At 43.7% G+C, this 15596-nt stretch overlaps 1 protein-coding gene across 3 annotated transcripts in view; it reads left to right on the top strand.

Annotated features, from left to right (window-relative positions):
• The window catches only part of SNX29 (sorting nexin 29), a 114554-nt gene that overhangs the window by 49479 nt on the left and 49479 nt on the right, over nt 1-15596 (top strand). For all 3 annotated transcript variants that reach the window (XM_060786343.2, XM_060786342.2, XM_060786344.2), the window contains one exon: nt 9499-9605. In XM_060786343.2, coding sequence (XP_060642326.2) covers nt 9499-9605 — 107 coding nt within the window. The remainder of the gene's footprint in view (nt 1-9498; nt 9606-15596) is intronic.

Raw genomic sequence — 15596 nt, 5'->3', positions numbered from 1 at the left:
TCCTGCCAAGTGTGCTTGGCGTTTACTCCCAGGCGCGTAAGGACAGAGAGTCCAGGCTTAAAGCCCTTCTCTATGAAAGAGCCCTAGTCCCGAGCGCGCCCGGCCCCCTAGGTGCTCTCCAATTCTCCAAGGGGCCAAGATATGGAGCTAGTCTCCTCTCAAACATCCCCGCCCGGGCAGGAGGTAGAAGATGGCTCCCAACCGGGACCCGCGAAGAAGCCCAAGCCTCCCAAGCAAGGGAAAGCATCCCATAAGCATGAGGAAGGGCTTAAAAAGGGGAAGAAGAAGGGACAACTCGGCGGCAGCTCACCCCCGAGTCCCCATTCCACAAGAGGCGCAGCCCAGCAAGGCACGGGCCAGCCCCCCTCAGTTGTCCCCTCAGAACCGCTGGGGGAAATTCATCAAATGGCTGCTGAAACCGCTCAACCAGAAGAAATGGCGCTAGACCCACCAGCGCTCTCCCCCGCGGAGAGTATTTGCCCAAGCGGCACACCCCTGGCCGCCCCGACAGCGGCCATAGGGCCTCTCTTGCCGAGCTACTTACCTGTGCTAACTCAGGGCACTGAAGGCTCCTTAACCCCGCAGGGGTTGCTCCAACAAGCCCAGAATCCGCCCTCAACGGCAGCAATTCAAAGGGGAGACGAGGGCAGGGGCCGTTCCCAGGAGCGCAGATCGCGCCATGTGCCACGGCACCAGCGCAGGTCCCCGTCTATCAGCTCTTGGAATTCTCGATCCCAAAGCCCCACGGGATCTTACTATGTAGAATATTATTCCCCGGAGCACCACCATTCCCGATACTACAGGGACTGTGCCCAATGTAAGTATGCTATGCCTCATATGGAGAGAGGCTGCTGCCACCATGTTGGTTTCTGCCAGTATGCCGACCACGCCCACTCTCCCTCGGGAGCCACGCCCCCTGACGCAAACAACGCCCATCCAGTAGCTTCAGTTTCGGCTCCGTCCCAACTTGGAACCGTAACTCAGCCTCTGAGATGTGGCACGACACCAGCGCAACAGACGGACCAACCCAGCGCTGCAACAGCGCCACCTGCTGCCGGACTCTCGGTTCCACCAACAAACGGCTTGGCACCGACAGCCGCAACACCAGGAGCCGACGCAAACCTTCTCTCGGGTTCCTCTGACTCAGCCCTAATGATTAGGCTGTCCAAGGCCCTGCAACTGACGGTGCCACAACCAACGAAGATAGTGGAGGATCCGATGTTCCCCTCTTCTAAACAGCATGACCCTCCATCAACTATCCTGCCTTCCCTTCCTTTTCTGTTACAACTCAGCAAGGCTGAAGGCTTGGCCCCATCAGCAGTGCCCACAACACCTAAGAGAGCAGAGAATCTATACAAGGTAGACCTCTCCGTGGCCCCGTGGCTAGCCAAACAACCTAAGCCTAACTCCATTGTAGTGGATGTCAGTCAGCCTCGCCCCTCCCAAAGGTCTCAAACTACCCCCTCTGAAAAGGAAGGGAAGAAATTAGAGACTTTAGGAAAGAAGATCTATGCTTCTGCATGCCTCGCCTCCAGAATGGCTCACTACGGGGCATACATGGCAGGCTACCAAGATTATCTCTGGGGCAAAGTAGCTGGATACTTGGACATGCTCCCACCAAACGAGCAGATGCTGGCGAAAGCCTTCCAGCAAGAAGCGTCACCGCTGGCCTCCTTTCAGAAAGATCTAGCCAAACATACAGCGGACGCAGCGGGCAAGCTTTTAGCAACGGCAGTGGCTTTACACCACCACGCATGGCTGAGGGCCTCCGGCCTGTCCCAATGGGCCAGAACAGTGATAGAGGACCTCCCAATGGATGAGTCGGGCCTCTTTAATTCAGAGACGGATTCGCAATTAGAACATACCCAAAAGATGAGACAAACAGTTCATAGATATGGTTTCTCTCCCTATCTGTCACAGTACCACAGACCGTACTGGCTGAATCGTTTTCAACAACACCGCAGGCGCTACAGCCCTCCAACATTCAGAGGACGTCAACGCTCCGCTGCTCCAACAGCACCGAGCAGAAAACCGTCTCTGCCATACAAGAACCAGCAGCGTGGTGGAGGTAAACAGTCTGAGCGCCAGAAGCGCCGCTTCTAGCCCTTGGGCTGGAAGCCAATCTCCAACTATCTCAGAAGTTTCACAAGTTCAAAGTTCCACAGTTGGCTCCATTGAGCTAGGTTTGTTGTTTGACAGTTCTTTATCCTGCAATAGTTGCCTACCCCAGTTATCACAAGCTACCTTTCCGGACCGATTGGCCCCTTTTGTGCACGCTTGGAGGAGGATAACCACAGACTCTTGGGTGGAGCGAGGATATGCCATAGAATTTGACTCTTACCCCCCGGTAGGGGTTATCAAATTTACACCATATTCCCCCCAACTTCACGAGGAAATCTCGACCCTCCTAGAGAAGGGAGCTATCTCCAGGATCCATCTTGCGGAAGCTGGTCATTGCTTCTTCTCGAGATACTTTCTGATCTCAAAGAGGGACGGGGGCCTCCGTCCCATACTGGATTTGAGAGACGTCAATTACTTCATAAAGCCCCGCAAATTCCGCATGGTAACCCTAGCATCTATTCTTCCGCTCCTAAGACCAGGGTCGTGGTTTGTAACACTCGACCTCCGAGATGCATACTTTCATTTTTCAATTAGGGCAGATCATCGCAGATTTCTCAGTTTCGCATTAGGCAACCAGCTGTATTCTTTCAACGTACTCCCGTTCGGACTTGCAACAGCGCCTTGAGTATTTACAAAATGCATAGCGGTCATGGCCGCACACTTGAGGCAGAGGGGGATAGCGATCTTCCCGTACCTGGACGATTGGTTGATCACTTCAGAATCAAGATCTCAACTTCAATCGGACCTTACCTATACTCTGTCTCTCTTGCAGAGCCTTGGCCTCATAATCAACTTTGAGAAATCCAATTTGACTCCTTCATGGCGCATCCAATTCATCGGCGCTACCATAGATTCTGAAGAGAAGGCCTTCCTGCCAGAGGACCGCTTCCACGCCATCAAATCTGCCATAGACGACATTTGCGTTCACGGAAGAGCCACTGCGTGGGCCATCCAATCACTGCTTGGACACATGGCCTCGACAACATCGGTCATCATGTTTGCAAGGCTAAAAATGCGCACACTACAGCATTGGTCCGTCAGAGCGTTGAAGCCTCAACACGACAGTCAAAACGTCCTGCTGTACCCCCCACATCGGGTACTGTCATCTCTCTGTTGGTGGACGAAGAGAGAGCATGCTCTTGCGGGCATGCCCTTCAGACAACCTCGCCCGTCTTGCTGTCTCACGATGGACGCATCCACAGAAGGATGGGGGGCGCACCTCCAGAGCCTGACAATACACGACAGATGGTCACAAGAAGAGGCAATCCACCATATCAATTACCTCGAACTCTTAGCGGTCCAAAAAGCCCTACGTGCATTCGAGCCCCAGGTCAGCGGGTGCACCGTCCAACTCCTCACATAATGCTACATAAACAAGCAGGGCAGGACGCACTCTTCTGACCTCCTCTGCCGGTCTACGGCAATCTGGGAGTGGTGTATCCTCCGAAAGATCCACATCACGGCGTTACACCTCCCAGGCAAGGACAACACTCTTGCTGATGCTCTCAGTTGGGCGTGAACATCGACCCACGAATGGCAACTTCACCAGGATGAGTTCCGTTTCCTAACACGCTACTGGGGCAAACCAAGAGTGGATTTATTTGCGTCACCAATAAACAGATAATGCGACACGTTCTGTGCCAGACTTTGCCCCGGATCGGTACCGGGATGCATGGGGGACGCATTCATATTTATCTGGTCCCCGGGCCTGCTATACGCTTTTCCTCCGATCCTGCTGATCCCCAGGGTACTGGCCAAGATGATCGAGGACAACACAGACACCATACTGATCGCACCGTGGTGGCCACGCCAGCATTGGTTTGCTCCCCTCCTCAAGGCCTCGAGCGGCGAGTATCTCCATCTGCGAGACAGGCCAGACCTTCTATCCATCCAAGAGGGCCAGGTGCATCACCCTGATCTGACCTCCCTGCGGCTCACAGCATGGAGAATCCGACACAAGCCCCACTCTCAAAGGCGGTGCAACATATAATTGCAGCAGCACAGAAATCTATGACCAAGAAGGCCTATGGTTATAAATGGTCGCATTTTCTAGACTATGTTAGACCACTGAATGTTGATCCTCTAACAGCTCCGACAGAGGTTATTCTGGACTTTCTAGTGCACCTGTCGAACAAAGGGCTGTCCTTGTCATCGATCAAATGCTACCTAGCAGCTCTATCTTGGCATTGGAGACAGTCGGGAAGACCATTATGCATCCACGACCCTATGATACGACTGTTTCTTAAGGGATACTCTAACCTGCATCCGCCTGTCATGCCCCCTCCTCCGGCCCGGAGCTTGGAGCTAGTATTGTCACAACTTTCCAACCCTCAGTTCGAGCCAATGGCCACATGCGATCTGTCACATCTCCCGTGGAAGACGGCATTCCTCGTGGCCATTACATCAGCCAGGAGCGTGAGTGATATCTGTGCCTTAAGAGTTGATGCACCATACCTCCAGTTCTACAAAGAAAAGATGGCCCTCCGACCGGACATTACATTCCTCCCGAAAGTTGTCTCAAAATTCCATTTATTATAGGACATTTCTCTACCGGCTTTTTTTCAAAATCCCTCTTCGCCGCTGGAAACTACCCTGCACTCTCTGGACGTCAGACGTGCCCTAGCTTTCTACACCAGCAGGACAGCTCCCCACAGGAAGTCAGTGAGGCTATTTTTGAAATATCGCAAAGATTCCTTAGGGTTACCTGTGTCCTCCCAGCGTCTTGCCTCATGGATCGTCTCAACCATCAGATTAACCTGCTAGCGAAGTGCAGATCCATGCACTCTCCACAAGAGCAGTGTCGACTTTACAAGCTTTCCTGAGGGGCATCCCGATTGATGACATATGCAAGGCAGCGACTTGGTCCAACCCTTCGACGTTCGCTGCTCATTACAAGCTAGATGCCAGGGCGAGAAAGGATGCTGCCTTCGGCCGAGCGGTGCTGTTTTCCTGTGTCGCATGACCCCACCTCCGAAGGTTAGTAGCTTGCTAATCACCCATTATGTGCGTCTTTCACAGACTACACGAAGGGGAAATGCAGGTTGCTTACCTGTAACTGCGTTTCCTTGAGTGATAGTCTGTGAAATTCGCACATCTCCGCCCTTCCTTCCCGCGATGGTCATGCTTGTTCTATAGCTGCTGATAGCGGCTGCGGAACTGAGCCGAGGCTCCCGCCTTGAGCATTTATAGTATTGGGGAGTGTGGGCGGGGCGTCTGCCAAAAATTTCCATTATAATATTCTAGAAGTTTCCGAACAGCTGCGCATGCACAGAACAAAACCCATTATGTGCGAATTTCACAGATTATCACTCGAGGAAACGCAGTTACAGGTAAGCTACCTGCATGTCTCCCTGCACTTTGAAATCATACAACTGTTTTCCACTGTGCTAAAGCTTTCTGAAGGGCCCCCTGGTGGCACAGCGCATTAAACCACCGAGCTGCTGAACTTGCTGACCAAAAGGTTGGCGATTCGAATCCAGGGAGCGGGGTGAGCTCCTGCTGTTAGCCTCAGCTTCTGCCAACCTAGCAATTCGAAAACATGCAAGTGTGAGTAGATCAATAGGTACTGCTTCTGCGGGAAGGTAGCAGTGCTTCATGCAGTCATGCCAGCCACATGACCTTGGAGGTGTCTACAGACAACGCTGGCTCTTCGGCTTAGAAATGATGATGAGCATCACCCCCTAGAGTCGGATACGACTAGACTTAATGACAAGAGAAACTTTTACCTTTACTTAGAGTTTTCTGTGGGCCACTTGACCAAAATGTTTGGACTACTAGTGGTCCCTGACCATAGTTGACAACTCTGACCTTAGTGACTTAATATGGCTTTACCTCTGACTTGGATTACGTTCTTTATTACATTTGACTTCCCCTCCAATATATTAAATTACATTAAAACCTATCTTTTAGGACTGCGTTTAATATGGGATATCATTAATTTCCATTATGTTCCTGGTCACTGGTTGCTGAATTGATTCAATATAGTTTTAATGCTGTTTTATGCCTGCTGTTTTGATTGTGTTATAATTGACTGTCCTATATTATTATGCTTTAGACTGCATTTTTGTTTTGTTGGTGAATTTTGTTGTATGTTTTGGGCTTGGTCCCACTTGTAAGTCACCCCGAGTCCCTTCGGGGAGATGGTGGCGGGGTATAAAAATAAAGTTAGTATTTTTCAAGTTATTAATAAGATACTGATTTTGTGACTTGCGTAATTATTTGAAAGGGGAAGGGTAACATCAGCTGGCTGTATGCTGCTGTGCTACAGTTATGTAAATCAGGGAAGGATAAGAATAGAAACTGAGTGGGATGGTCAGGTTTAACAGAAGAAAAAAGGGGGCGGCTGTGAGAGTGGCAGCAAAGCTTCTAAAAATGAATGGTTCTGTTCTATGCCTTCTGGTTTCCTTTCATCTGCTGTGGGGTGCATTTCCATCACTGAGGCTAAGAATACATTTGACATCTCGATGTCTTATAATACGTATATTCCAAAGGATGTTTTGTTTAATAGTGGCTTATGCAAGGAAATAACTGTATTCTGACAAATGTGATTGAAAGTTGCTTTAAAGAAGGTGCTGGGCTGCATGACCCATCTTCCCCTTTGATCACCAAGAACTCCAATAGAATATTTGACTTTGGTATATGAATACACAAATGGTTTAGTTTTCTAAATTACCTTGGACTCCATGCAGGGAGAAAAGCAGTGTATACAATAGATAAAATATGGATGGATGGATGGATGGATGGGTAGATAGATATTGTAGCTAGATATGTGGGTGGGTAGATATATGGGTGGGTGAGCGGATGGATGTATAGGTAGATAGATAGGATAGGATAGCATAGATGGTAGATAGATATGGTATGTAGGTAGGCAGAGAGAGAGAGAGAGATAACACTGGTCACCACCACACATTTTGGTGCTTCAGATGTTAGCCCTGTTTCTTGGGTATGTTTGACCTGCTGATTCAAACAATGGCACCAGTTTTCCCCACTCAGCTCTACTTTTTGAGATACAGAACCTATAACTAACAACAAATTATTTGCTACCTACCTCTCCTAATGGCTTGAGGCAAGCTACAACACAATCAAAACATGTCAACATAAAATATATACAACAAAAATAATACATATATCAAAACATAGGGCACTAAGATACAGCAGCAGTATAGATGCTATATATCACTCTTCTTCACTCTGCTTTCCCATAAGAAATTAGTCCTCCATAGGTGATGCTGTTCTCGACAGCGCTTCTCTTCAAGGTTTTAGGAATGAGACAAAATCAGAACAAGAAAGATGGTCCCTTAGTTGATCTGTTTAGGGTTTCAACTGTTAAAATTAGCACTTTTTCAGAAAGTTGTGGGCTCATCTTGAATGGAGGTCTTTCAAGAGAAGTCGGGAGACCATCTTTCCAGAACCCTTTAGTTGTGTATTTTGTCACGAGCATGCCATTTCTTTACAGTAGTGATGGTGTATTGGTGTTCATGGCCTAAATCCAATTCTGCTCCCATCTAGAGTAGAACCATGGATTTGGTTGCTAAATAGCAATGCAACACTTCTGTGAAACCTGTGGATTTTGGTTAGCTTGAGACTGTCCGTTGGATGTAGGCCTGTGTTACACATTTGATCTTTCCTTGGAACTATTTTTGGTCTGCTTGTTATGAAATTTTAGATTAACTTGGAATGCTAAGTCTATGCAGCGCCTATCCACAAACAAAAAAGAGAAAGCTTCCCTTTAATACAGTACTTCCCAAGCTTTGGTCCTTTGTGTGTTTTGGACTTCAACTCCACCAAATACCAGCCATCTTATCAGCTATTTGGAATTGTGGAAGCTGAGGTTCAAAACACATGGAGGACCAAAGCTTGGGAACCACTACTTTAATAACATAGACATTTGACTGTTGAGCCCAATACTGTCAACATTGATAGGCAAGGATTCTCCTGTGCCTTGGGTAAAGTTGTTTCCTACCCTGCAGGGGCTACTTTTCCTATATTCTGATTCTTCTAAAAGTGCTCGTTGGTTCCCTTTGCATTCCTTGTTCACCCCCAAAAACCTGTCTGAAACACTGAAGTGGAAAATAGAGAGAAAAAATGTTCCAGTCTCACTGTTGTTGGATATTGAAGTGCACTGTCACCCTTCTTCTTTGTTTGGAGATATTGGTATCACATCTGGGATTTTATGCTTGCAACAGATGTTTTCCCTTAAGCCATGAACTCTTACCTGCATCAGTTAAAAGAAGAATTGTCCAAATTTGGCATTCAGTTACCAAGAGTTTATCTCCTAAGGATGGGCATACAGCTGTAATTTTTGTGTTTATGTTGACAGTTCCTAGTGGTATTTGCCTCCAGCAATAATATGCCTATTAGGATAACTATTCCGAAGCTGGGGAGAGTGTTGGAGCTGACCCATTTTAATGTATTTTCTACTAGCAGATTGGTGCCAACCTTGTAGGTAATTCTTTTTTTGGCCCCAGCAGATAATTTATCCCTGGCTGGGCTGAGATGGCTGTCAGCGGAGGAATGTGGAGTATCTTGAGCCAAACACAAGCGAATTCCACAAATAGTACAACTGTCTGGGCTGTAAGATTGACATGCCACCTGCTTCCTCCCGCTGTCTAATTGCTGAAATCCATTTTTCGTGACATTTAAAAAGAGCTCCTTACCTTGGTTTAACATCAGCATTTGGAGATAAATTTACAATTCAATATGTTTAATATTTTTTCTTAGCTGTGAATAAAATCCCTTCCCTTGTTTCTGCTAAAAGTTATTTTTTAACTTGTTGCTTGCAACAAGTGTGGCGTAATACTTGCTGAGAACAAACTGCTTATATCTTTGTATGCTGGTTTCAATGCATTTCTGGCCTATGTTAAAGCGGCTTTGTACAACTTAATGTAGATTGTGTGATAGGATTTTCAGGATGGCTTTGATTCACTGATTATATTGCACCATCCACCTTCAGACATTGCTGAGTTGCTACCTCTTGAGGAAATGTATGAGTAGCTCATCCAGTCTTACATTTACAAAAATGTCTTTTAACTTCTTTCTTTGGAATTGTCAGACTCAAAAGTGAAAGCTTCCTAATTATAAGACATACTAGTATTATAAGGCTGAGGAAACTTCACCTTTATTGTACTTTACGTTTTGACCTAAAGCCCCTGAGTGAAGTTCACGAGAAGGTGGGATTGCAACCCTCATCTTCTGATCTAAAAACACAGATGTTCTTCTAGAATGCTAAAAAGTTCTATTTATTGTTTTAATTTTGGTATTGCAGCTAGTTAAAATGGTTTCTTCAATTTAAGGATATGTGAGTGAGTCTAAACATTTCTATTTTGCTGTATTAATTTCTAGTGTAAAATAAGCATTTGTACATTGTTTTGCTTTCAGTCTTGACCAGTCTTTGGAACACAGAGAGTGAATTTACCATCCCAGAGCAAAAACAAGCAGAGAATAACGAAGAGCTAGCGAACTCATATGAAAGAAAACTGGTTGAGGTAAGAATGGAAATAAGTAAAGTCAGAGAATACAGGTTTTGTGAAAGTTGGTAAATAGCTTCCAAATCTCGCTAGTATTTAATTGCGTTTTTAATCTTACCTTGTTTCAAAGGTTGAAATAACTCTGTTAGAAACAGAACGTTAATGTGTTTCAAGTTTTAGCATCTAATTTGGTTTTCTTGTAAGCACAAACAGAGAAGAACTGAGATTTTTAAAAACCTGTTTTGCTTTGGAATTCAAAAGAAGTAGTGGTGAGGAGACCTACTAAAGAACTGCAGTACTATTTAGTGGGCTGCAATCAGTTTACATTTTTAGTAGGGCTGGGACTTTCTTCCCCTTTTATTGCTGTAGCCTTTCATGTCCACATTTTTTGTTGGAAATAGCAACCTTCTACAAGCTTCCTATACTAGTTATTTGTTATGTATGTAATTCAGATTGCCTCCTGGATTGTATATGTATATGTGTATTGTACGCATTTTTCCTTAACTCTGTGTTGTGGGAGGGGCTGCATACCATGTGACAAGATCTGGGACTGTTCAGATCTCAGACTCCATTTTAGAAGTCAGTAGAAACAGAATGCTTTAGAGCAGTGGTTCCCAACCTGTGGGTCCCCAGATGTTTTGGCTTTCAACTCCCAGAAATCCCTGATAAACGAGCTGGGATTTCTGGGAGTTGTAGGCCAAACACCTGGGGACCCACAGATTGAGAACCACTGCTTTAGAGACTCCTTTAGACTTCCAGACTATACAGACTCTATTAGACTCTCAGAACAGAAAGATGCTTTAGACTTTGGACTGTTAATTATAAGAAAGATGTCCTGTGTTATTTGCACAGAGAACCCACTTTTAACCTATATGTAACTGGATTGATAAGAAATATACCTGTATGCTGAATACATGAAGTTTTTGAGTAAACCAGATATGTTACTTTTAAAGAAGTCTACTTATTTTGGTCTCTTGAGAGCATGATTTAAAGCAATATGTTTTAAGGGAGAGTAGATGTTTTAGGGAAACTGAAAAGAACACTTCTGAAACTGCTGTTTTTTGGGCATTGGCATATCTTTGTTCCTGACACCTCAAAGAGATATCTAGGCATATCAGTCTAACAGCTGAGAAACCCAATTGCCTTGCATGAATGCTAGTAGATATTTACCACTAAGGAGAAAGTTGACTCGAGGGAGGTTTTAACTTTTCTCAGGAAGATCATATTTTAGAAAGGTTACAAATATTTTAGAAAGGTTACAATCTCTAACTGGCTCGTGCCTTTCTAAAAGATTCCGATTTTCCCAAAAGGTTTCTCCAGAGAGTTTCTCATTTCTTTTCATTGTTATTGATTTTATCCAGTTGACTTTGACTTATGGCAAGACAACAAAGGAGATAAGTTCAAGTCGCCCTATCATTAATAGCCCTGCTTTGGTCTTGCAAACACTGGGCTGTGGCTTCCTGGATCAAGTCTATCCATCTGTAGTTTTCATCTTTTCCTTCTGCTTTTAACTTGTCAATTATTACAATATTTTAGAATGAGTCACATTTTGCAATGTGACCAGAGTATGACAGTCTCAGCTTGGCTTCTAGGGAGAGTTCCAGCTTGAATTGCTCTGAATATAGTTTATTGCGTACATTTACAACTGGATAAATTTCAATGTGTAGTTATTTCCCCAAACACTGGCTTTTGTGTGCAGTTGCTAAGAATGTAAGACAAATATTAATAGTTTTTGGATCACATCTTCCAGATAAGCCCGACTTTGTTGCCAAAATCTCACAACTATTAAACATCTTGGATGGACCAGTGAGAAAAGTCATTAGAGACTGTTTTATGTTTTGCCAGAAACATTGATTGGAAAACCATGGGGCTAAATAAGGTTTTCATTGAATTGACAAATAATCATGATGATAAACAATATGCTTGTTATATTCAATGTTTGCCATTCTGTGTTGCATATTGTGTATTGCATATTGGGCATTTCCAAGCTGTACCTCGTCATTGGTTTATGTTGTGCCATATTGCTCTTCTACTTGGAATAGTGTAGATCTGGCATAACATGTGGATATTTATGCAGATTGAGCAGCCCTTATGTACAATTCCAAAATTTGAAATACTCCAAAATTGTCCACATGGGTGACTCAGATAATGACGTATATACTTTCTGATGGTTCATTGTACACAAACTCTATTTTAAGCACATTTTAAAATATAAAGATAGGATAGAGAGAGAGAGAGATAGTAAATATAAAATTACCTTCAGGCCAAGTGTATCCGAAGCATCAATCAGTATCCATTTTGACTTGGGCCCCATCCCTAAGATATCTCATTTTGTATGGATATGAAAATACTGATATTATAGAATTTGGGAAAAAAACCCCACATTTTGGATAAGGCATTCTCAATCTATACTACATTGAAGTATTGTTGACTTTTAGGCAATATCTGTTTTTATATCTACATTGAGATCAATTGTTGCAAATTGGTTTGGGTGGGAATGAGGGAGGATAAACAAATATTCAAAGCACTTGTGAATGTTAAGTTCATATAGTATATTGCAGAAGTATGTACAACATTTAGACTTTGTCACATTTTGTTGTATTGCAACTTGGAATAGAAATTGATTGAACTGGAGCTATTACTATTACGACTTAAGGGACACAAATGACCATATATGCTTATGTATAAACCGAAGACAGGTTTTGGGACCAAAATTTTGTTTTTGATGTGACCCATGCATAAGTCAAGATCATTCCATGGCGAAGGGGAAAGTGCCAGCGTCATCTCAGGGAGGCAGCTGTCACCACCATTTCCCTTCCCAGGTATTCAAACCATACTGGAGAGAATAGGTTCTCCCAGGATGGACTAAGCTTTCACCTTTGGCCATTCAGCAAAGGGGGTGGCTCCTTTTACATAAGAGTTGTAGTGTTTACATTGACCCATAGGTCAGTCAACCCAGTTTTTTGGGGTTGATAATTTTACTAACATTTCTAGACCTATACATGAGCATATAGGATTTTTAATACTGTGAAGGTGCAAAATATTTTAAAGTTTCATAAAAGGTAAATAACCAAAACAAGCTGGCACTTGTTGGTTAAAGAAGTATTCACCTCCTCTGCTGTAACAGGATAGTTCCAGTGCCATATGATCTGAGATAAAATGCATCTGTTTCTAGAAAAATTCAGGGTTTGGCTGCCTCAGACTTGGGAAATATTGGAAAACACTGGCTGGCTGTCCAATCCATACCATACACACCCTTTATGCCACTTTCCAGATTCCCTACCCTATCACACACTGGCAAAGGTCCTAATAGTTAACCTCATTCCTTATGACATTGAACTTAGGTTGGTTCCAGTCTACCTTGGATTCCAACACATCTTTGTATAGGTTTTATTTTTAAGAGATTCGTGCCTTGCACTGCAAAGTGAGTTCCTAGGCTGGCAAAAATGTATTGAAATGGGAACATCTTAAAATAAAAGCATTAAGATGGCAACTGTTTAAAAGAATAGCTTTAAACCCATTTGCTGACATTAAATGGATCACATCGTAAAAACCCGGGGAAATGGAAAGAGAACTTAGCTGTAATCAGAGCAAATGCCATTATTTTCTTGAGGAGACCATATTTCAGTTTTGGGCGCTTAACACCAGGAAGACCTTTTCCTAAGCCATAAGCCTCACTTTATAATTTGGGGGTATCAGAAAGAGGGCTTCTTTTAAAGATATTATTGTAGGCTCAAGGACTTTTAGAGGCCAATTGTCCTATGAGCATTCTATTCATAGGCTACAAAAGGATATAAGGGGGGGGGGGAGGGCAGCATATTAAATTGACAAGAACTGGAAACTAATCAATTTGGCAAGTGTGAGTCTAATGTGATTATAATGCCAGGCCAGTTAACAGCTTTGTAATTGTATTTTGGAGTAATAGATGTTTTCTAACAATATCCAAAGGGAGATCCATGTGGAACACACTGCAGTACTCAAAATCCAGTGATGTTCTCTTCTTCTTTTTTGGCATACAAATTATTTTTAAAAGTTTAAATGTTAAACATTTTAAATGTTTAAATGTTAACAATGTAACAAGCATGATCATCAAGTTTGCAGATGACACCAAATTGGGAGGGATAGCCAATACTCCAGAAGACAGGAACAGAATTCAAAACGATCTTAACAGATGAGAGAAATGGGCCAAAACTAACAAAATGAAGTTCAACAGTGACAAATGCAAGATACTCCACTTAGGCAGAAAAAACGAAATGCAAAGATACAGAATGGGGGACAATGCATGGCTCAAGAGCAGTACGTGTGAAAAAGATCTTGGAGTCCTCGTGGACAACAAGTTAAACATGAGCCAACAATGTCATGCGGCGGCAAAAAAGGCCAGTGGGATTTTGGCCTGCATCAATAGGAGCATAGTGTATAGATCTAGGGAAGTCATGCTACCCCTCTATTCTGCCTTGGTGAGACCACATCTGGAATACTGTGTCCAATTCTGGGCACCACAATTGAAGAGAAATATTGACAAGCTGGAATGTGCCCAGAGGAGGGCGACTAAAATAATCAAGGGTCTGGAGAACAAGCCCTATGAGGAGCAGCTTGAAGAGCTGGGCATGTTTAGCCTGAAGAAGAGACGGCTGAGAGGAGACATGATAGCCATGTATAAATATGTGAGAGGAAGTCATAAGGAGGGAGAAAGCTTGTTTTCTGCTTCCCTGGAGACTAGGATGCGGAACAATGGCTTCAAACTACAAGAAAGGAGATTCCATCTGAACATGAGGAAGAACTTCCTGACTGTGAGAGCTGTTCAGCAGTGGAACTCTCTGCCCCAGAGTGTGGTGGAGACTCCTTCTTCGGAGGCTTTTAAATATAGGCCGGATGGCCATCTGTTGGGGGTGCTTTGAATGCAATTTTTCTGCTTCTTGGCAGGGGGTTAGACTAGATGGCCCATGAGGTCTCTTCCAACTCTATGATTCTATGAGCAGAAGGTTTATTTTCAATATTACTTATGTGTTTCTTTTATGGACAGCCTTTCTTTCAACAAGCTCAGAGGACTCTACATGGATGTTCCTCTCCCTACTTTTATCATCTCAACAATCATGGAACATCTGCCAGGCTGTGACAGATTGACTCAGATCACACTAAGAGAGAAGGACAATTGCATAGACTGCTCCTTCATTCAGTTCTTGTGGGTTTTTTCGGGCTATATGGCCATGTTCTAGAGGCATTTCTCCTGACGTTTTGCCTGCATCTATGGCAAGCATCTTCAGAGGTTTATCTGCTTCATTGTTTATCTAGTTGACTTCAACTTATGGCAGCCCTGTGCATGAGAGCAGGCCTATCATCAACAGCCCTGATCAGTCCTTGTAAGCTCAGGGCTGTGGCTTTCTTGGTTGGGTCTATCCACTTGTAATGCAGTCTTTATCTTTTTCTACCACTTTCTAATTTCTTAGGCATTATTGCTCTTCCCATGTCTTCCCATGATGTGTTCAAAGAATAAACGTCTTTAGTTAATAATCTTGATTTCTTGGGAGGCTTCGGTCTTGATTCACTCATGGCATGGACAATCGTGTCTTCAGTATTCAGTAGTATACCTTTGCACTTTAAGATTTCATTCCTTCATTGTTGCCCTTGTAGATACTAGTCCTCTGGTTTTTTTTTTTTTTTTTACTCCAGTCTCCATTCTGATTGATGACTGAGTCAAAGTGTGGAAAATCCTTAACCTTTTTAGTGTCTTTGCTATCTACTTTAAAGTTAGGTAAATCATCTGTGGTCATTATGTTTGTTTTCTTAATGTTCAGCTTTAACCTTGATTTTTCTCTTTCCTTTTGACCTTTCTTAATAGTCATTTGCTGTTTCCTTCCATTAGTATAGTATTATCTGCATACCTTAACATTTTTGATCTTCCTTCCTCCAAATTCCATGCCTCATTCTTAGTATAGTATTGTTTTGCATATAATATGTTCAGTGTACATATTAAATAGATACAGTGATATAATGCAGCTTTGATCCTGT

Source organism: Anolis sagrei, chromosome X (genome assembly GCF_037176765.1).
Source record: "Anolis sagrei isolate rAnoSag1 chromosome X, rAnoSag1.mat, whole genome shotgun sequence".
Classification (NCBI taxonomy): Eukaryota; Metazoa; Chordata; class Lepidosauria; order Squamata; family Dactyloidae; genus Anolis; species Anolis sagrei.
Note: the sequence above shows the minus strand (reverse complement) of the source record. Positions and strands in the feature narration are given on the sequence as shown.